The sequence below is a fragment of the Artemia franciscana genome, unplaced genomic scaffold (genome assembly GCF_032884065.1).
Source record: "Artemia franciscana unplaced genomic scaffold, ASM3288406v1 Scaffold_1884, whole genome shotgun sequence".
NCBI classification, from domain to species: domain Eukaryota; kingdom Metazoa; phylum Arthropoda; class Branchiopoda; order Anostraca; family Artemiidae; genus Artemia; species Artemia franciscana.
In genome coordinates this window covers 1-21453 of record NW_027062998.1, presented here as the reverse complement: position 1 = coordinate 21453, position 21453 = coordinate 1, and the positions used below count along the sequence as shown (strand labels likewise).

The window sequence follows — 21453 nt, the reverse complement described above, 5'->3', positions numbered from 1 at the left end:
ATAAGGCAGAGGTTTATTTTTATGACTTGATTCTTATTGGAAAATATCTGTGTTGTTACACAGGGTACAATTTAAAATAGCAAATTTACTGTTAGTGAGTTTTTAGCAATGGTAAATCAATCTAGGACTCCTTTAGGATTGAAGTCTCTGGTAATGGTTTCTTTGGAATATACCTATCACGATTTCTTTCAAGAGTATGCCCCTCAGCTAAAAAATAACTGTATAAATTGTCTTTCCAGAGGAGGGATGCCCATCTTTTTTTGTGGGTTCAACTAATGTAAAAAGAAATTTACAAGTTTTCTTAGATAAGTTTGAAAAAATGTTTTTATAATTTATTAAATTTGGATCGATAGTCTTCCGTGTTTTTTTTCTAGTTCTTGCGTGATCCTTCCTCTCGGTCTCTTTTCTTATATGTATCTCTTTCCCCTAACACCTGTCTCTCTCTCTCTCCCCCTCTCTCTCTCTCTCCCTCTATCTCTCTCTCTCTCTCTCTCTCTCTCTCTCTCTCTCTCTCTCTCTCTCTCTCTCTCTCTCTCTCTCTCTCTCTCTCTCTCTCTCTCTCTCACCCTCTTTCTTTTTTCTTCTGTCCCTCTTAATTTCTCTCTTACTCCTTCTTATTTTTCTTTATCTCCATCGTTTTGCCTCTCCGTCCATCCATTCCACTATCACATCCAGATTTCATCAAAGAAAAGTATTTGCCTTGGTCCTTCTCAGCACTCTTCTTGTGTAAAGATAATAGTTAGTCGTATGTGATTGCTATAAATTTAATTTTATAGGTAAAGTACGGTATTCTGTACTTCGTCAAGGATGCTCAAGAGACGTATTAATATACACAGATTTACTGGATGAAAACGGATCAACTGTTGCTTCAAGTTTCGGAATTAAGAAAGAAATGTGTTTTAAAAGACCCAAATTGTGGTGGCCAAAAATGATGAATGAACGACCTGGATATCTTTATACTTTGAAGGTATTTACACTACTGTGATGAGTATAGACAAAAAAAAGGAAAATAACTGATTAAAGCTGCATTTCTATATTAATTAATAATCAAAACCTTACTAATGAATCGAAAAATTACTTACTCATAGGGATATCCCAAATAAACATTGTTTTAGTTGCACATCTGTTATACTGTTGCCTATTATATATCAGCTTCTGAAACAAAATCAAAGTTCGTAAAAAAAAGAAAAAATTCGAAACTCTACGCTATACAATAGGAAAACAAAAGCATAACATCAATTAGTTCAAAAAATCTGAACAGTTTTGTACATTTTTATGTACAATAAGTATCGATAGTTTTGTGAATGCACTTGTATGTTATGATCCCGGAAAGAAATATATTGTCTATCTTTGTCACTCACTAATATGCCTAGATATTTTTTTTCATATGTATTGAATTGAGTTCTGAACTTTCTTGTTTTCTCTCCCATTTAGAACTTAGATTGCTATTGCGCTGAATCTGTCAAAACCTTAACCTAGTTAGTGAAATTCAAATTGCCTGTAAAATTCAGGTTGAACTTAAACGTAACATGCTACTGTTTTACTATAAAAGTTTGTAGTCGTAGAAGGGTTGTGTGTTTGGAGGGCTAAGGGGATCAGTTGGTACCTCTAGCATTGCAGGTTTAAATTCGTGTTCCACAAATTTGATTTAATATTTTAATGGGAAGTTGTGAATTCATTTTTTTTTCTCCTTAAACGTCTGTGTGAAGAATAAGCTATACAATTTGGAGCGCTTTGAATTGCTTGGGTGGAGTCACATTTCCTTCGTCATATTTTAAGACCTATCAATAATTTATTTGGAAAACTTTTGGTATTGGGATTTATTAGTATCGAGAAAGTATATTTTTATTTGGAAACTCGAGGAGAATGAGAACGTTTAAAGGAAGAATAGTAAGATTGAGCAAGGTATCGAAGGGTTTTCCCATGTCAATGGTCATTTTATGGTAAATTGTGCTATAAAAACTGCACTACAACTTGATCCCTTTTATTCAGCTTGTGTTCTTTTGTCACTCTCAGTCCATTTCCCTATTCTTGAACTCAGAAAGATATAATGGTAAATCTGGGTATGTCTTCTTTTTTCAATGGAAACAAAGATATGCATGTTCATTATTAAGAAAGGTAAGGAAATTTCCAAGGATTGAATTTTACGTTGGTCTGATTCAAAAGAGATATTTTGTGAGAAAAAATTGTCAAGATGAATCTAGTCATATGTAAGAGCCAATCAACTTGAAACTTATGAATAATCGTTAAAAATGTTTTATATGTGTATTTACCAGCATTATATCTCCAAAGCAAAAAGGAACTTCTTAAAATCGGGCAAAAGAAAAGCTCTAGTGAGGTATTGGACTAAATATATTTTTTTCTGAGTTGAGCTGCACGTTTTTGATGGACATAACGCTAGATACCCCTTTCTTCCAAAGTATTGTATCTGTCAACACTTCTGTTAACAGAGTATTTCCGAATGCTATAAATTAGTTTAATGATTTGCAGCTGACAATGACTTTTTCATAAAGCTTCTGGTACTTCATGTTAATAATTTGTTGTTTGAGTTCTTTATATTCAATTGTAACTTTTTTCTAATTTAGTCCTTATTTTAATCCAAAAATGTATGAATTTTGTGCCAACGACAAAAATTCCTACATAATTTGATAGAAAAAAAAAATGTTTCTAAACTGTTTGTGGATTCATGCATATACGTGGGATCGGGTAATCCCTTGATATCCAAGATTTTTCAAGGCAACCTATGTCAACTTTTTCCACAAAAACATTTGACTCATAATAATTCTTGAAAACAGAAAATGCTGATTAACAATCACTTTTTGAGATATTTCCGCTCCAGTCTTATAAAATAAAATAAATAACAAATCACATTTTATTTATATCGATTATTCAATTTTCTATGAAAATCAGTAATTTTCATAATTGTCATACGTCATCAAACATCAATGTTTTCAATGGAGCTATTACTTTTAGTTCCTTATCTTCCCTACTAATTCACTGAAGATACATTTCATCCCCTGAGAGTGGTTTTGTCGTAACTAAGGTTTTCAAAATTCCTAGAAAAACAACTTTGAAATTTTCAGCTTTGCTGGAACTTACACGGTACAACAAGTTTTCTTCACAAATACATCAAAAAAAGAGAAAAAATAACTAGGACAGTCTCCCGAATATGAGAAGGAAAAAGTGAAGTTTTCATTGTCAAAACTTGAAATGAAATACAGATACGATAATCCAACCTTACAGAAAGTTTAGTAGACTTAGATACAACTAAATGGTGTGGGCCTACTATTCTTTTCAAAATGAAGATATGACAAACGAGTTCTGATGCAGCAATACTATTTGAAAAAGTATAAAAATTAAGAAAACCTCAGAAACGTTAATTTTTTTTAGTTTCTTTGCTGGCCGCCGTTTCGCTTCAATAGAATCCTCCTCTGGACATGGATCTCAAGCAGACGGAGAGGCTTCCAAACGTTCAGTATCCCCCTTGGCCTTGTAGTACTGTTCATTCTTGGTTTTTAAATACTTCTGGTCTTAGTTGGGGATGAAGTTCAGGAGATACTTGACATCTTTGATGTTTGCATCAGGTAGATTAATATTTTTGCCACAAATTTTGGGCAAAACAAAGACGTTCAACAACACGGACAGCCGAAGTGTTGGGACACTTTATAACCGAAGTACATTCTTGTGATATAGTAGCTATTTGCAAGTCTCCAGGGAAAGAAGTTTTTCACCAAACTCTCTTAGCGTTATCCTGATGGAACTCAACTTGTTTTTCCTTTGAATATGGTACCAATGAGTGCTTGTACAGCTTTGCTGGCTTTTTAAATTCAAAGAACTTCACTTGCAGGACATTCAAAGGACGTGTCTTTTTTATTTTCAGTAACTTCCTCCCCAGATCTAGTGGAGAAAACAAATGAAGGTGCTTTAGCCCCCTTCGGTCGTTTTTGACCGAAATAATACCACATTTTCTCAGCGCCAAAATTATCTATAGTTAAGTTAGGTTAAGCTGGGTTAGCTAGGTGAGGTCAAAAAGTGTTTAAATTTGAATTTGCGATAGAAGCGATTATTACCGACGAAAACGTCGGTCGCGTTTTCGGTCGTTTTTGACAAAATAATACCACGTTTTCTCAGCGCTAAAATTATATATAGCTAGGTTAGGTTGGGTTAGTTAGGTTAGGCTGGGTTAGTTAGGTGAGGTCAAAAAGTGCTTAAATTTAAATTTGCGATAGAAGCAATTATTATATTTGTAAAGAACATAAAAAAGGCATCGAGTGGTATGTTCACTTTATTTGCAAGTCAATAATATGACCTGCGAAAAATTTACCGACAAGCTGCTGCGTTACAAGGAAGCACTACCAAAATACGATCATATCCAAGATTTATTCTGACCACTAATACGCAACAAAATCATAACAAAACAGGTATTTGATAATATTAAATTATATTCTACATATGTACTATATATAATATAATATATATAATATAAGATATAATATATATTACATTCTTGGAGCAAAATATTAGTCAATTCCACAATAATGACGCACTGAATTCCTGTAAATATTGTGGAACTTGTACAGATGTAAATAATGTCTGTTTGTGACTCATTGTGAAACTTTTACCAAATCTTTTCTTCATCAAAAGTGTACGTAGACTGAGTTACGACAGAAATGCCCAAGTAATTTTCCCATATGAGATACGACAAAACCGCTCTTAACAAAACGGTAAAATATGAGATACGATAAACGAGAAATCTAAAATTGAGGCACTCTTAGTTGAGATACAATAGAATGGTCAACGGAATCGGATAGAACAAAAAATTTTACATTAGATGGCCGTCTTAACTCCACTTCCCGAAAAAGTTGAAGATACGATAAAACAGCTCTCTGGGACGATTTGCTACTTGTTTCTTGTTATCTTAAGACAATAGTTCTTATGAAGACAAAAATGACTGATGGATCATTTTGCGATATAGGAAATTATGACAGCGTCCTGTGATGAGCTTTTGGATGGTTAATATGTTGATTTATTTTCAGATTCATTTGAAAGACGGTGAGGTTGAGGATTTCTATCGGTTGAAAGTTGGAATTCGATCGATTAGCTGGAATATCTCAGGCATTTTTGTCAATCATGGTTTGGAAAGAATGAAGATTTTCGGGTAAATGTTTTCGAAATTACTCATAAAAACAATCCATCTTATGATGAAAAACATTGCATCGGGTTAGCTGTTGTTCATTTTGAACTAGCTAAAAGACGCTATGTGCATACTTTTAATACTATTTTGATGGCTACAGCAGCTAATGCAACTAAGGGTATTAAGGTAAAATTTCTAGGGAACGCTTGGGGAGCCCCATTTAAACAAAAATATTATAGAATGCAGATCTTCAATATGGCATATAAGCAATATGATAGGTAGTGCTGTTCCATCATAGATAGTATTATCATTGAAACTTTTATAGTAGGTAATTTAGTTGAAAATTAAAATTTCAAGCGCCTTTTTTAAGAAGCAAAAGTGATTTGAAGGTAAGAAGCCCTCCTACTTTGGCAATAATTCTCTAAGCACTTGCAATAAAAATTTTAGACAGCCATTTTTTCATTATATTTGAACCGTCCAGTAACTATATGCTTAAGGACATTGGTAATTTCAACGCCCCCCCCCCCCCTCCAGTCATGCAATCTGCCCATAATGGTTCAAAACTAAATGATGAATTAAAACCAAATCAAAAGTCATGGTGTGTATGTTGGTAACGAATAAGACGTTTCAGGATTATCCAAAAAAGACCGATGGTTTCAATTGATCATTTAACCAAATCAAAAGAGAGTAAGTATATCAAGGCTGTTAAAGAGCATAGATATAATTTCTTGGAAATGGTATTCACTTTTTTTGTTCAAAACAAATTTAAACAATACTATTTGTGTCAGGATTTTGAAAAGAATGGATGTTGTTAAACATTGTTCAAAAAGTATCTCCAACATACAAATAACAAGCCTAAATATAGCTTCTTACAAAAAAAAAAAAAAAAATTTATAAATACTTTATTTTCCCGTGACAATGACTATATCAATGAAAAACGAACAGAAATTAATTTAAAAGGTTTTTCTCCACGAAATAAGATTTTCAAAGACAAAGAAAAAACTGCATTAAATAAACACAGATCAGAAATAAAATTGAATAGCCTAACAAGTAAAGAACTACCTCAAATCACCATCAATAAAGAAATGAAATCCAAACGAATAGGAATTACAATAGATAACCGAGCAAAACTAAAATAAGTAGAAATCATCATTAGTATGACTGACAATACCCATTCCTTCTCAAGGCCAGAGCGTCACAATTTACTGAAAGAAGAACAACAGATAAATATTTGTTTTCTGTTGAATATACGTATGCTAACATTTCTTCCTTAAAGTCTTAACAGTGTTTTATTTATCTAAGTTAAAACCGGATCAAAATTTTGAGGTAGCCATTTTGTTCATAATGGTCGAAAAACCTAATAACTATGTCTTTGGGGATGAATTACTCCCCCACGGTCCCTGGGGGAGGGGCTGCAGGTTAAAAACTTTGACCATTATTTAAATAGAAATAGTTATTGGAAAGTGTACAGACGTTTTCAGGGGTATTTTTTCTGGTTAGAGAGGGAATCGAGGGGAGGGGGTTACTTTGGATGATCTTTTAATGGAGTATTTATCATGGGGGAAGACAAATTCTAAGAAAGGGGTGCAGGATTGTCTAGTATTCCATAAAAAAAAAAATTAAAAATAAATATGAAATTTTTTTCAACTGGATGTAAGGAGCAGCATTAAAACTTGAAATAAACAGAAACTATTACGATATGAGGAAGTTCGTCTCCTCCTAAATACCTCGCTCTTTACGCTAAGGAATTTCTTGCAATTTTAACTAATTATTTTAACGCCTTTGTGATTCATGGGTCATTCTTAAAGAATTGGGATAAAATTTAAGCTTTAAGTTTTTCGGAAATAAGGTGGGTCGACCGCCATGATTCAGTTATGCATTTACTTGAGCTCCATCAGCCAATTATGCGTTCTCTCGAAGCTTTTGAGGAAAACAGGAACGCATAAACATCTGAAAAAAGTTTCACAAATGCTACACGTCAATAATCACTTTTCGTTATGTGTCCATGTCGTAAGCGAACATCAGACAGAAAACCAAACTTTGGCTTTGTGCAAGACTCTCTACTCGGTTCACTGTGGCCTGGCTGCCACTGGTAGACACTCAAACGCTGTTATTTCTAGAACAACAACAATGTGACAAGATTTTGTCACAACTTTCCCTCTCGTTTTTGAGAACTCATTTTTTTGCAGCTATTTTAGGGATTGAGATGACACCCCAGAACAAAAGGTGGAAGGAAAACACACATATTTATTGATATACAAATAATCTATGGTTTATGGACACTATTATTTTATTAAGTTTTTATACGAGTAGTAATACCGTGTTGTAATAAGGATTATAATGACGGATAAATTCCCACCCTGTTTCTATTGACCTATATAACAAGAATATATTTGCATTATCAGTGTCTGATTAGGCAAGCAGAGGAAAGAATGATACCTTTGGCAAGAGGCGTTTATCTACTGGTAAAAGTTCCTCACAATTGCAGGGATTATGTAACAGAAATTGATGCTTTGCTCACAAACTGGCCCTTCCTTGGTCCTTGCATAGCAGAGTGAGCGTCTCCTAGCTGATATTATACTTTGATAAACTAGCCCGCCAATCTCAATTTTGGACTCTGAGCCAGTTTATTCCAGTGCATACTGGCATGGGCCTTAGGAAGAAAATAAGGAACTTGTTTACAACCAACTGTTGACTTTTTGACTGAGTCAATTAAAGCTTGAAATAAAAGTTATGATTTTTTAGCCGGAGTGGTTTAGTATTGTAAACATGACGTTATAGTGAAAGGCAAAGAATTGACTGAGTTTCTTATAGAATTGTCGACGTGTACCGCTGCTAACTCAAAGCGTCAGGATATTGTCTCAGATTTGATTGCAGCTTTTTGTACGTCTAATTAGAACAATAGATTTCTTCCCAAGTGTGCTTCTCATATGTGTGCCTGATAAGGTCCCGAAAATCGTTATAGAAATAAAAACGACTCTCAAAGAAAAATGAATGAAGTTCGTATTGCTACTGAAGATCTTAAAGAACAGAACTGGTTTCAAGTAAGCGATATATTAAATAAACAAAAAAACAAGTTTTTATAACGGAACGTAAGGAGCGACATTAAAACTTAAAACGAACAGAAATTACTTCGTATATGAAAGTGGCTGCTTACTCATCAACGCCCCACTCTTTACGCTAAAGTTTGACTCTTTCTCTACTTTTTAAAACAGTAAAAGACTTAAGCGTAAAGAGCGTGGCGTTGATGAGGAAGCAGCCCCTTTCAAATACGAAGTAATCTCTGTTCGTTTTAAGGTAAATGTCGCTTGCTTGCTTTCAGATCAGCCGTCTCGCGAGATTCTAGGACCACTGGGTCGATATGATCCCCCCTGGGAAAAAAAAACAAATAAACACATATCCGTGATCTGCCTTCTGGCAAAAAATACAAAATTCCACATTTTTGTAGTTAGGAGCTTGAAACTTCTACAACAGGGTTCTCTGATACGCTGAATCTAATGGTGTGATTTTCGCTAAGATTCTATGACTTTTAGGGTTCGTTTTCCCCTATTTTTCCACATTTTTCAGGCTCTAAACTTTTGATGGGTAAGACTAAACTTGATTAAAATAATATATTTAAAATCAGCATTAAAATACGATTCTTTTGATGTAGCTATTGGTATCAAATTCCATTTTCTAAATTTTTGGTTACTATTTAGGAGGCTGGCTCCTTACTACAGTTCGTTACCACGAACCGTTTGATATTGCTCCTTACTTTCAGTTAAAAAACTTTTTTTTCTAATTTTTGAAAGTTTTTGAATTAATGCATCTCCGCACATGAATAATTGAAACGAAATTTGAACATTAATTTTTTTTATGGCCAAATGGCTTTCTCATAGTTTTGATCGGACGATTTTGACAAAAAAGGAGCGGGAGAGTAGGCCTAGTTACCATTCAATTATTTGATTATTTAAAAAGGCAACTAGAACTTTTGATTTTTTTCCGAACGTTTTTATTAGTAAAAATATACGCAACTTACGAATTAACCTATGTAACAAACTTCTATATTCGTATGTTCTTATTACGTTTATGAGGGAATCCACCCCCTTGTCAGTACCTGTCTCTTCACAATAAAGCTTACATTTTGTCCCAATTCCTTAAAAATGACCCCTGAATCCACACGGCCGTAGAATAAATAGTTGAAATTAATAAGATTACTTTAGCGTAAACAGCGAGGTATTAGGAAGAGTTGAATCCTTCATATGCGAAATAATTTCTGTTCGTTTTAAGTTTAAATGCTGCTCCTTACTTTCAGTAGAAATAACTTTTTCGAATTTATTTTTCATTGTTCTTTAAAAAAAATGCTAGACAATCCTGCACCCCCTTCATGCAAATTTTCTTCCCCCATGGAAAATTCCCTCCGCATTATCCCCTCCCCTCAAACCCTCCCACCCCAACCAAAAAATCCCTCTGCAAGCGTCTGTACACTTCCCAATAACCATTACAATATATAAACACTGGTCAAAGTTTGTAACTTGCGGCCCCTCCCACGGGGACTGTGGGGGAGTAAGTCGTCCCTAAAGACATAGTTATTAAGTTTTTCGACTATGTTGAATAAAATGGCTATCTCAGAATATTGATTAAGTGACTTTGGGTAAAAAATGAGCGTGGGAGGGGGCCTAGGTACCCTCCAATTTTTGTGGTCACTTTAAAAGGCCACTATAACTTTTAATTTCATTTAGAATAAGCCCTCTCACGACATTCTAGGACCACTGGGTCGATACGATCACCCCTAGGGAGAAAAAAAAACACGCATCCGTGATCTGTCTTGTGGCAAAAAATGCAAAATTCCACATTTTGTTGATAGGCGCCTGAAACTTCTACTGTGGGGTTCTTTGATACGCTGAATCTGATGGTGTGATTTTTCGTTTTCGTAAGATTCCATGACTTTTAAGGGATGTTTCTCACTATTATATATATAGTTATATATATATAGTATATATATATATATATATATATATATATATATATATATATATATATATATATATATATATATATATATATATATATATATATATATATATATATATATATATATATATATATATATATATATATATATATATATATATATATATATATATATATATATATATATATATATATATATATATATATATATATATATATATATATATATATATATATATATATATACTATTCGCGCCCCCCCCCAAGCCCCCCCGCGCGCGTAAGTCGTTACGCGCCATATTAGTTACGCGCCATTGTAGTTGTGTCCCTATGTCCCACCTGTGAATATAGATAGATATATATATATATATATATATATATATATATATATATATATATATATATATATATATATATATATATATGTTTTTAACTACGTAAAACTTGCGAATATACAACATTCTTTGCTGTCCCATTGTCTGTGCATATAAATAGATTGTCAGGTTTACCGACTCTTGAACATGCAACATATAATGGTCCATGGGAAAACAATCCGTACAATCCGATCTATACCTCATGATTCTAATGATTGCCCTTGAGCTTTGTTGATGGTGATTGCTAATCGACCATTCCCTGAGTCGCCATCGTCATTTATATATCCCCCTGTGCACCCCGGCGTCCCCTTTGTAGTTATGTCCCTGTGTCCCGGTCGTCGTCATTTATACTCCCTGTGTCCCGGTGCTAATTGAACATTCCCTGTGTCCCGGTCGTCATTTATATTCCCAGTATCCCGGTCGTCATTTGTGTCCCAGTGTTCCCCTTTTAGTTCTTTTTTATTGGTTTTGACCTTTTTTTAGGTTTTTTAGTTTTTTTCTTTTTTCTTTTTAGTTTTTTTTGAAGTTTTTATCTTTTTAGTTTTTTTATTTTTATTTATATTTTTTAGTTTTCTTTTTCTCCTTTATTTTTCAGTTTTTTTCCTTTTTTTAGTTTTTTTTTCTTTTTTAGTTCTTTTAGTTTTTAGTTTTTTTTAGTTTTTTAGATGAAATTTTTTTCAGTTTTTTTCTTTTTTTTCTTTTTAGTTTTTTATTGGTTTTTACCTTTTTTTTAGCTTTTTTAGTTTTTTTCGTTTTTTCTTTTTACTTTTTTTTTAGTTTTTATCTTTTTTATTTTTTTTTATTTTTATTCTTAATTTTATTAGTTTTCTTTTTCTCTTCTATTTTTCAATTTTTTCCTTTTTTTTAAGTTTTTTTTTAGTTTTTTTTTTTTTTCCTTTTTTTCTTTTTAGTTTTTTATTGGTTTTTACCTTTTTTTTTAGCTTTTTTAGTTTTTTTTCGTTTTTTCTTTTTACTTTTTTTTTAGTTTTTATCTTTTTTATTTTTTTTATTTTATTCTTAATTTTATTAGTTTTCTTTTTCTCTTCTATTTTTCAGTTTTTTCCTTTTTTTTAAGTTTTTTTTTTAGTTTTTAGTTTTTTTAGTTTTTTAGTTTTTTTAGTTTTTTAGCTTTTTTATTTTTTTTATTAGTTTTTAGTTTTTTTTTGTAGTTTTTGCCTTTTTATAGTTTTTTCAGTTGTTTTTTTAGTTTTTAGTTTTTTACCTTTTTTAGCCTAACCAGGATTTGAACCTGGGACCTTCATTCTCCGTTCTGACACCCTCTCTCACCGAGTGACTACTCCAGCATGTTCATTTTGGTGTTTTAAATGGTATATTATTAACCAAATTAATGTGTTTTACAATATACTAAGCATCGTCAAAGCAAAAATGACAACAACTAATTTCATGACGTCAGCCGACTCAGAAACATGACGTCACCTGATCCACAGACAGACAACTTATTTTTATATATATCTATATATATAAAAATAAGTTGTCTGTCTGTCTGTGGATCAGGTGACGTCATGTTTCTGTGTTGACTGACGTCATGAAATTAGCTCTCGTCATTTTTGCTTTGACGGTGACGTCATTAAAGATATTTAATCATGAAGTTAGTTGTCGTCATTTCTGCTATGACGGTGACGTCATTAAAGATATTTAAGACATATATGTTCACGTAGAAATCTATTAATGTTTAAGTTTAAAATGACTGATGAACTTACAATGGCAAAAGCCGATGAAGATGCTCAAAGAGTCTATGCCAAAAAACTTGCTGCTGATTGAGAAAGTCAGAAAAGAAAGCGTGCCGAGGAATCAAAAGAACAGCAAGGAAACAGGCTTGAGGCTGATAGAGAAAGAAAGAACAGAAAGCGTGCCGAGGAATCAAAAGAACAGCTAGGAAACAGGCTTGAGGCTGATAGAGAAAGAAAGAACAGAAAGCGGGCCGAGGAACTACCAGAGCAACGCGAAAGCAGACTTGCTGCTAAAAGAGAAAGTGAAAAAAGAAGGCGTGCCGAGGAATCACAAGAACAGCAAGAAATCAGGCTTGCTGCTGATAGAGAAAGTAAGAAAAGAAAGCGTGCCGAGGAATCACAAGAACAGCAAGAAATCAGGCTTGCTGCTGATAGAGAAAGTAAGAAAAGAAAGCCTGCCGAGGAATCAGAGCAACCTGAAAGTTATCGCCTGGCATTCAGGTACAGCCCAGTCGATGATTATAGCTTGAGTAGATGTGTTCAAATCGGGACAATGTCTAAAATTTGTCCCTATTGCAAGGCCTTGAAATTCAATGGTGAAACAATGGGAATGTGTTGCGCCTCAGGAAAAGTTAAACTTCCTCTATTGGCTGCACCACCAGAGCCATTGAAGACTTTCCTTACTGGAACTACGTCAGAATCTAAGCGTTTTTTTGTCAAAAATCAGAAAATACAACTCATGTTTCCAAATGACGTCGTTTGGAGCCCAAATCGAAAATCCAGATCAATTTATGTCTACTTTCAAAGTAAAAGGGCAAATTTATCATAGAGCAGGGTCCCTCCTACCATTCTCAGGCGAGAATCATAGATTTTTACAATTGTACTTCATCAGTAATAGAAATTCTGAATTGAATGCACGTTGCGAAATTTCTCCCAACGTTGAAAGGACAATCGTTTCCCAATTGCAACATCTTTTCCACGAAAATAATAATTTAGTGCGTCTGTTCAAAACACCCATCGATTTGATGCCTACTGATACGCATAAAATTGTTATTTCCGCTGACAAAACGCCTCCTGGCCAACATGTGCGTAGATACAATGCTCCAACTATCGACGAAGTGGCAATCGTTATGGTCGGTGATCAGTTTTTACCTCGAGATATTATTCTTCATAAGCGAAACGCTCAGTTGTTAAGAATTGCTGAAACTCATCGATGCTACGATGCCCTACAATATCCTATCATTTTTTGGGATGGAGCCGACGGCTATCACTTTAATATTAAATTGATGAATCCAGCAACTAACAAAGAAATGAATAAGAAATGCAGTGCAATGCATTTTTATTCCTATTCTGGCATCAATTTGATCAAAAAATGATATAGCGTTGGCAATTGCGTCGTCCGGAATAGCCGCAACATTGCTGCCTGGTGGAAGAACTGCTCATTCCGCTTTGAAATTGCCTCTGAATTTGCATTTTACAGAAACTCCCACGTGCAATATTTCCAAATCATCTGGGATGGGTAAAGTATTGCAGCAATGCAAACTTATTATTTGGGATGAGTGCACAATTGCACACAAAAAATCGCTCGAGGCTCTGGATCAATGCTTGGAAGATTTGAGAGGGAAGTCGAAACCCTTTGGCAGCACATTAATATTGCTTGCGGGAGATTTCAGGCAAACATTACCTATAATACCTAGATCAACTCCTGCAGACGAAATGAATGCTTGCCTGAAAAACTCTAATTTATGGGCACACGTAAAAATATTAAAATTAACTACAAATATGCGTGTCCGATTGCAAAACGATGACTCTGGTCAAACATTTTCAGATCAATTGCTGGCAATTGGAAACGGAAAGCTCCCAGTAGACTCAATTTTAGGACGTATACAACTACCTGCTGATTTCTGTAATTTAGTGACGTCCAAAAATGAATTGATTGAAAAAGTATTTCCGAATATTCTAAACAATTATAAAAATAATAAATGGCTAAGTGAAAGAGCGATACTCGCACCCAAAAATATAGACGTCCACGAAATCAACAATATTGTTTTGACCAAGATTCGAGACCAGGCAGTCTTTTACAAGTCAGTCGACACAGTTTTGGAAACAAATGAAGCGGTTAATTATCCATCTGAATTTTTAAATTCCATAGATCTTTCAGGGTTTCCACCACACGTGCTACAACTAAAAATAGGCGTACCAATAATACTTTTAAGAAATATCAACCCACCAAAGCTTTGCAATGGCACGCGACTTGCCGTAAAAAAAAAACAATGGAAAACCTAATAGAGGCCACAATCTTGACAGGGCCTTTTGAGGGTGAGGCTGTTCTTATTCCTCGCATTCCCATGATTCCAACCGATCTGCCTTTTCAATTTAAAAGATTGCAATTCCCAATTCGATTAGCATTTGCAATCACCATTAACAAAGCTCAAGGTCAATCATTAGAAAAATGTGGTATAGATCTTAATACTGATTGTTTTCCCCATGGACAATTGTACGTTGCATGTTCGAGGGTCGGTAAACCTGACAATCTATTTATATGCAGCGACAATTGGACAGCGAAGAATGTTGTATATTCGCAAGTTTTACGCAGTTAATTTGTATTGTATCGATCTATCTATCTATCTATCTATATAAAAACGAGTTGTGTGTATGCATGTTTGTTTGTTTGTAAAAAGAGCGTTTGCATATGACGTCATTATTAGTACATACGGCTTTGTATATGCACAGACAATGGGAAAGCCAAGAATGTTGTATATTCGCAATTTTTACGTAGTTTGAAACACATATATAAATCTATCTATATTCACAGGGACACAACTACAATGGCGCGTAACGACTTACGCGCGCGGGGGGGCTTGGGGGGCGCGAAGCGCCCCACCAACTAGGTGTCGGGGTGGCGCGGTTCGATAATTTAAGCTGAATTGCAATTGACAACTGACGGTTGTTTCTCTTTGACTGACCCCCCAGTGGTAATTTCTCTCCGAGTTTAGCTAGTATATATACTAGCTATATACTATATATACTAGCTATATACTATGCTAGTATATATAGCTAGTACTAGTATATAACAGCTAGTATATATATATATATATATATATATATATATATATATATATATATATATATATATATATATATATAACTGGTTAAAAAGTATTGTGCGACAGATATTACTGGTGCTTTCAAAAAATTATCTGTGAAGCTAGCTATTGAAGCGCTTTATAGGCTAGGATGTTTTCATCGCCTTATCCGTCTTTTTTTTGTATGTGATTAAATTTGTTTCTTTTGTATTACTTTTGCTGTTTTTCTTTTGTATTTTACTCCACTTAACCTCTGTTTTGTGAAGTGGGTGATAAAAAAATTATTATTATTATTGTTATTATTTTCTAAAACAAGCCAAATATTCTCAGGCTCGTAACTTTTGATGGATAAGACTAAACTTAATGAAACTTACATATTTGACATCAGCATTAAAATGTGATTCTTTTGATTTAACTATTGTAATAAAAATTCTGTTTTTCAGAGTTTTGGTTACTATTGAACCGGGTCGCTCCTTACATCAGTTCGTTACCACGAACTGTTCGATAATTTAAGCTGAATTGCAATTGACAACTGACGGTTGTTTGTCTTTGACTGACCCCCCAGTGATAATTTCTCTCCGAGTTTGACCTAGCTGTGAATATTCTTTGGAGACAGGCATGCTGTCGTAATACTCTAGGTGATCGACGTGGTTTCATCCCTTTTGCTTAGGGTTCTTTGTTTCCGAAAGAAAGCATACTTCCAATTAAATTAATTATATATGCAAAGCTGCCTCTGAATTTTCTAGTGACCCTTGTGATAATGATCCTTTTAACTCATCAATATCTACCCAAGCGCCTCTGAATGCTATAGCTCTTTGTCTCGAAACTTTCTCTTGGAAGTCAGCCAGCAAGTGCCTATTATAAAAAATTCGAGTCGTGTTTGTTCGCGAAGTTAGCTTATACAGCAGGATAGTTCTGCATGTGAAGAGGCTGTAGAATCAGTGTGTTATTTTTCAGATTCTCTTGTAAAAGAATCTGTCAGATTCTCTGACAGATTCTCTGTCAGAGGGTTTCATTAGTTTATTTATAATGATTTATTTACGTTTTAAGCATGACTTTTTTTTCACTACTTCTGCTCCCCTTTGGTTTAAATTAGTTCTGTACTTATTTAAAAAAACTTCTTTTGTTGAAACATCTTCTGTTTGTTAAGTTAAAAGAATTAATTTCTGTAAGTTTTATTGATATTTTTTTTATTGATGAATAAAAGTAAAAAGATTTTGGGCTGCTCTTCATATTCTGGACAAAATTTTGCTAGGAATTCTAAAAATAGCTATATTATAGAACTACAAATGGTTGGGTACGGGTACTAGTATTTTAAAAAATGTGAACAATTTTGGAAATTTTTTTGGGGGGGAAGCTGTTCCGTCGTATCTACTGTTACAACCTTTGATATAGACGAATAATGATCAAACACTTCGTTGTAGGAATTTTTGTGTGTGTGTTATATTTTGCTTTAATAGCTTGTTTGTTTACATTTATGCATTTTGAGCTAGTATATTAGCTAATATAGTTCCAATTTGTTGCAGAAAAAAGAAAGAAAAGGAGATGAAGAATCCCTGACAAGATTTGTTTCCAGTTGCGATTCCCTTGGTTCTAAAACTTTCATTGAGGTGTCTTCACGGCCTGAAATTTTAATGAGATCAAAAAAAGATCACACTAAGAATATAACACACTAATAACACACACTTTCAAACAGTTCGTGGTAACGAACTGTAGTAAGGAGCGACCCGGCTCAATAGTAACCAAAACTCTAAAAAATTGAATTTTGATATCAATAGCTACATCAAAAGAATCGCATATTAATGCTGATTTTAAATATATAAGTTTCATCACCCATCATAAGTTACGAGCCTGAGAAAATTTGCCTTATCTAGGAAAATAGGGGGAAACACCCCCTACAAGTCGTAGGATCTTAACGAAAATGACACCATCAGATTCAGCGTATCAGAGAAACCTACTGTAGAAGTTTCAAGCTCCTATCTGTAAAAATGTGGAATTTTGTATTTTTTGCCAGAAGACAAATCACGGGTGCGTGTTTTTTTTTTTTTTTTTTTTTTTTTTTTTTTTTTTTTTTTTTTTTTTTTTTTTTTTCAGGGTTCATCGTATTGACCAAGTGGTCCTAGAATGTCGCAAGAGGGCTCATTCTAACGGAAATAAAAAGTTCTAGTGCCCTTTTTAAGTGACCAAAAAAATTGGAGGCCATCTAGGCCCCCTCCCACGCTCATTTTTTTCCCAAAGTCAACGGATCAAAATTTTGAGATAGCCATTTTGTTCAACATAGTCGAAAACCATAATAACTATGTCTTTGGGGATGACTTACTCCCCCACAATCCCTCGGGGAGGGGCTGCAAGTTACAAACTTTGACCAGTGTTTACATATAGTAATGGTTATTGGGAAGTGTACAGACGTTTTCAGGGGGATTTTATTTTGTTTGGGGGTGGGGATGAGGAGAGGGGGCTATGTTGGAGGATCTTTCCTTGGAGGAATCTGTCATGGGGGAAGAAAAATTCAATAACAAGGGCGCAGGATTCTCTAGCATTACTATAAGAAAACAATGAAAAATAAACATGAAAATGTTTTTTTGAAATGAAAGGAAGAAGTAGCATTGAAACTTAAAACGAACAGAGATTATTACGCATATGAGGGGTTCTAAAAATACTTTAGCATAAAGAGCGAGGTATTTAGGAGGAGATAAATACCTTGCTCTTTATGCTAAAGTATTTTTAGTAATTTCAACTATTTATTCTACGGCATTTCTGATTCAGGGGTCATTCTTAAAGAATTGGGACAAAACTTAGGATTTAGTGTAAAGAGCGAGGTATTAACGAGGGTACAAACCCCCTCGTATACATAATAAAAATATAAGGTTATGAAAGTTTGTTACGTAAGTTAATTCTTAAGTTACGTATATTTTTTACTAATAAAAACGTTCGTTAAAAATTAAAAGTTCTAGTTGCCTTTCTAAGTAACCGAAAAATTGGAGGGCAACAAGGCCTCCTTCTGGAATTTTGTATTTCTCAATATCGTCTGATCAAAACTAAGAGAAAGCCATTTAGCCAAAAAAAAAATTAATATACAAATTTCATTTTAATAATTTATGCACGGAGAGCCAAAACCAAACATGCATTAATTCAAAAACGTTCAGGTATTAAATAAAAAAAAAACTAATTTTTTTAGCTGAAAGTAAGGAGCGACATTAAAACTTAAAACGAACAGAAATTAATCCGTATATGAAATGAGTTGTCCCCTCAGCAATCCCTCGCTCTTTACGCTAAAGTTTGACTCTTTGCCACAATTCTACTTTTTGAAACAATTAAAAGCTTTAGCGTAAAGAGCGAGGGATTGCGGAGGGGACAATTCATTTCATTTACGGATTAATTTATGTTCGTTTTAAGTTTTAATGTCGCTCCTTACTTTCAGCTAAAAAAATTAGTTTTTTTTTTATTTATCAAACTAAGAATCAATGCAACCATTTTTTTTTCAAACATTCTTTGTCGCTGATGAGCTCCCTTCGGTCAACAAATCAAAATTTAGTATCTACTTGTCCTTTCCATCCAATATTTCCTCACAGTTTCAGCTAGGTCGCTTAAGGCGTTAATCTATACCATTAACCGTATATGAACTATTGAAGACGTCTCATTCTGATATCCTGGATGGAGATAGTGTCATTTGATTTAGCTCAACATCACCTTCAATATTTACAGAAAGTTTCAAATATCTTAGCCGTTCCTGCCGTATTGCAGATGAACCATGTTGACACCCTGGATGCATACAGTTCACTGATTTAGTTCAATATCCCCATCGGCATTCCCTCAAGACAGAGTGTTTTTTGATTTAGTTTAACATTTCTCTCAACTTTCGGTGAAAGTTCCCACTTAATACTCTTAAATGTTCCCGAGTTATTGCATATATGCCATATTGACATTCATAATACACTTAATGTCTCCTGAATTAGTTCAATATACCTCTCGATATTCACTCGAAATTTTTACTTAATACTGTTAGTTGTTCCTGAAATATTATAAATGCGCCCTTTTTTTACCTTTATGTTCACAGTTGCTTTTGACTTTGTTGTACAATGTTTGTTTATTCCCTGAAAGTTTCTACTGTGGTCCATGGAACTTCCTGAGATACTGTCAATATGTTTTTTTGGCAACCTTGATGCACATAGTGCGTTTTGATTTTGATCAGTACCATCTGTACAATTATCTGAAAGTCGCCTTAATACCCTAAGAAGTTGCTGAGATATTTTTGATATACCCTTTTTTCAACCTGAATGCAGGTAGTATCTTACCGTTGAATTCAATTTGCTCTCTGATCATTCCTTGAAAGTTAAACTTGATATCAAAAGCTGTTCGTGACATGTTGCGGATACTGTCTTTTGACAATTTGTTCGGGATTTATCTCAACATGCACCGAAGGTTTCAGCTTTATACTTTCAGCAATTCTTGTTATATTATATCAACTTTAAGCGATTCTTGTTATATTATAGGTTCATCATTTTGACGAAATGGATGCACATAGTGTCTTTCGATTTAGTTTAGAATCCTCCCCCAGCATCCTCTGAAAGCGTCTACTAAATACTCTTAGCCGCTCTTGATATTTTGCAGACGCGCCCTTTCGACTACTTAGGTGTATATAGTATACTTTGATTTTGTTCGACACCCTCCTCACCAATGACTGAAGGTTTCAACTTAATACCCTTAGAAATTACTAAGATATTGGAGATGTGCTCTTTTGACTACCTGGATGCACATATATTCTTATGATTCAGTTCGATTTTCTTCTCAACCTTCTCCTTAAAGTTTAAACTTAAAACCCCTAGCTGCTCAGTTATTGTATACGAGCCATTTTGACAATCATGATATTAGTCTACTTTTAGTCTACTTTCATGTTTAATTCCTGGTCTGACATGTTGAGAGCCAAAATAATTGGACAATATCAACGCGGTAGCTCCCGAAAATGTCTGGGACAGCACTGCAACGCAACTGTGACCATGACTGGGGTCTCATTTGGAACCGGTTTTAGACTGAGTGGAAACCAGTAACATCTGGATTGCCTCGTGGGTTGGACCTCACTTCCTCAGGGCCATGGTCACACAACAGTTGCATGCGCAATCAGTTAGCAATTCTAGTCTCAAAACAGTTGCCCCGTGGCCGCTGGGCCTTAGTCGCTCCTGAGCCGTTCTTGATAGTGCAAATGCTTCTTTCTTACGACCTTGTTACACGTAGTACACCTTCCTGACTCTCATACAGTTCAGCACCCTTCTCACCATCCCCCAAGACCTGACTAAATTGGATTTCAAAGGATTTCAATAAAAGGGGTACCAGAATTGATAATAAGTAAAATACGCTTAGCTACATATATATATATATATATATATATATATATATATATATATATATATATATATATATATATATTGTATAATATATTAGTTCTTCATCACTTTTTCGATGGTTTTATCTCCGTGGGGGTCTTAGAAAATGTAAATTTTTTAAATCACACCTTATCTACCCATGAAAGTTTTTGCCCAGAAAATTCTCTTTTCCGCCAAAAACTAATCCATGCTACCCCCGCCCCTCCTTAGGTAGTTTTCATTTTCACATTTAGCATTTATCTTGTATTGACTAATTCAGTTTTAAGGAATACATTTGTATCTGTGCTTTTCCTATATCACAAAATGTTCCAGGAAAGTCTAAAAGGATTTGTTAATAGCAAGCATAATTACATGTGAAGAAAAAAGGTCTTGACCAGACATCGCAACCATCTTGAAGTTTTTGCTCTTGTAATGTATTTAGCCAGTCTTCAAAATTTATCCTTTTATAAATTTTTTAGTTCGGAAAAACATATTGTCTATTGCCTGCAAATGATTGACTTTTCTTTTCTTTTCTAGATAATGAAGTAGCTGAGCAGTAAATTTCGGAACTCTCTGTATAAGCCTGTTCTCTGTTGCATTCGTCTTTTTGTGTATAGACGCTTATTTTTACATAAAAAGACAGTGCAGCAGAACTGGTTTCTTATAATTTTAAAGTTTAAATAAAAAAAAAACAAGGGTTCTAAACCTCAAGTTATATAGAATCTCCGTAAAATTCGCGTATATTTTTTTTTGCTCCCCTTTTTATATTTTACTAAGAAAATAGAACCCTCAAAAATTTTTTAATTAATTTTGCTTCAATTTTTTGCTCATCCTTCACCTAACGAATTTACTGCT

The 21453-nt window shown here is 34.1% G+C and overlaps 1 protein-coding gene across 3 annotated transcripts in view; it reads left to right on the top strand.

Moving 5' to 3' along the window:
* Positions 1-21447, top strand: part of LOC136042737 (beta-glucuronidase-like) — a 29871-nt gene extending 8424 nt beyond the window's left edge. For 2 of the 3 annotated variants that reach the window (XM_065727703.1, XM_065727702.1), the window contains exons 2-4: positions 777-967; positions 5037-5158; positions 7623-10052. In XM_065727703.1, the coding sequence (XP_065583775.1) occupies positions 777-967; positions 5037-5158; positions 7623-7692 (383 nt within the window). In that variant the 3' untranslated portion in view covers positions 7693-10052. Of the gene's footprint in view, positions 1-776; positions 968-5036; positions 5159-7622; positions 10053-21135 lie in introns of those variants that run through there. The other variant, XM_065727704.1, reaches the window with a different exon arrangement.
* The last annotated feature ends 6 nt before the right edge of the window (positions 21448-21453 follow it).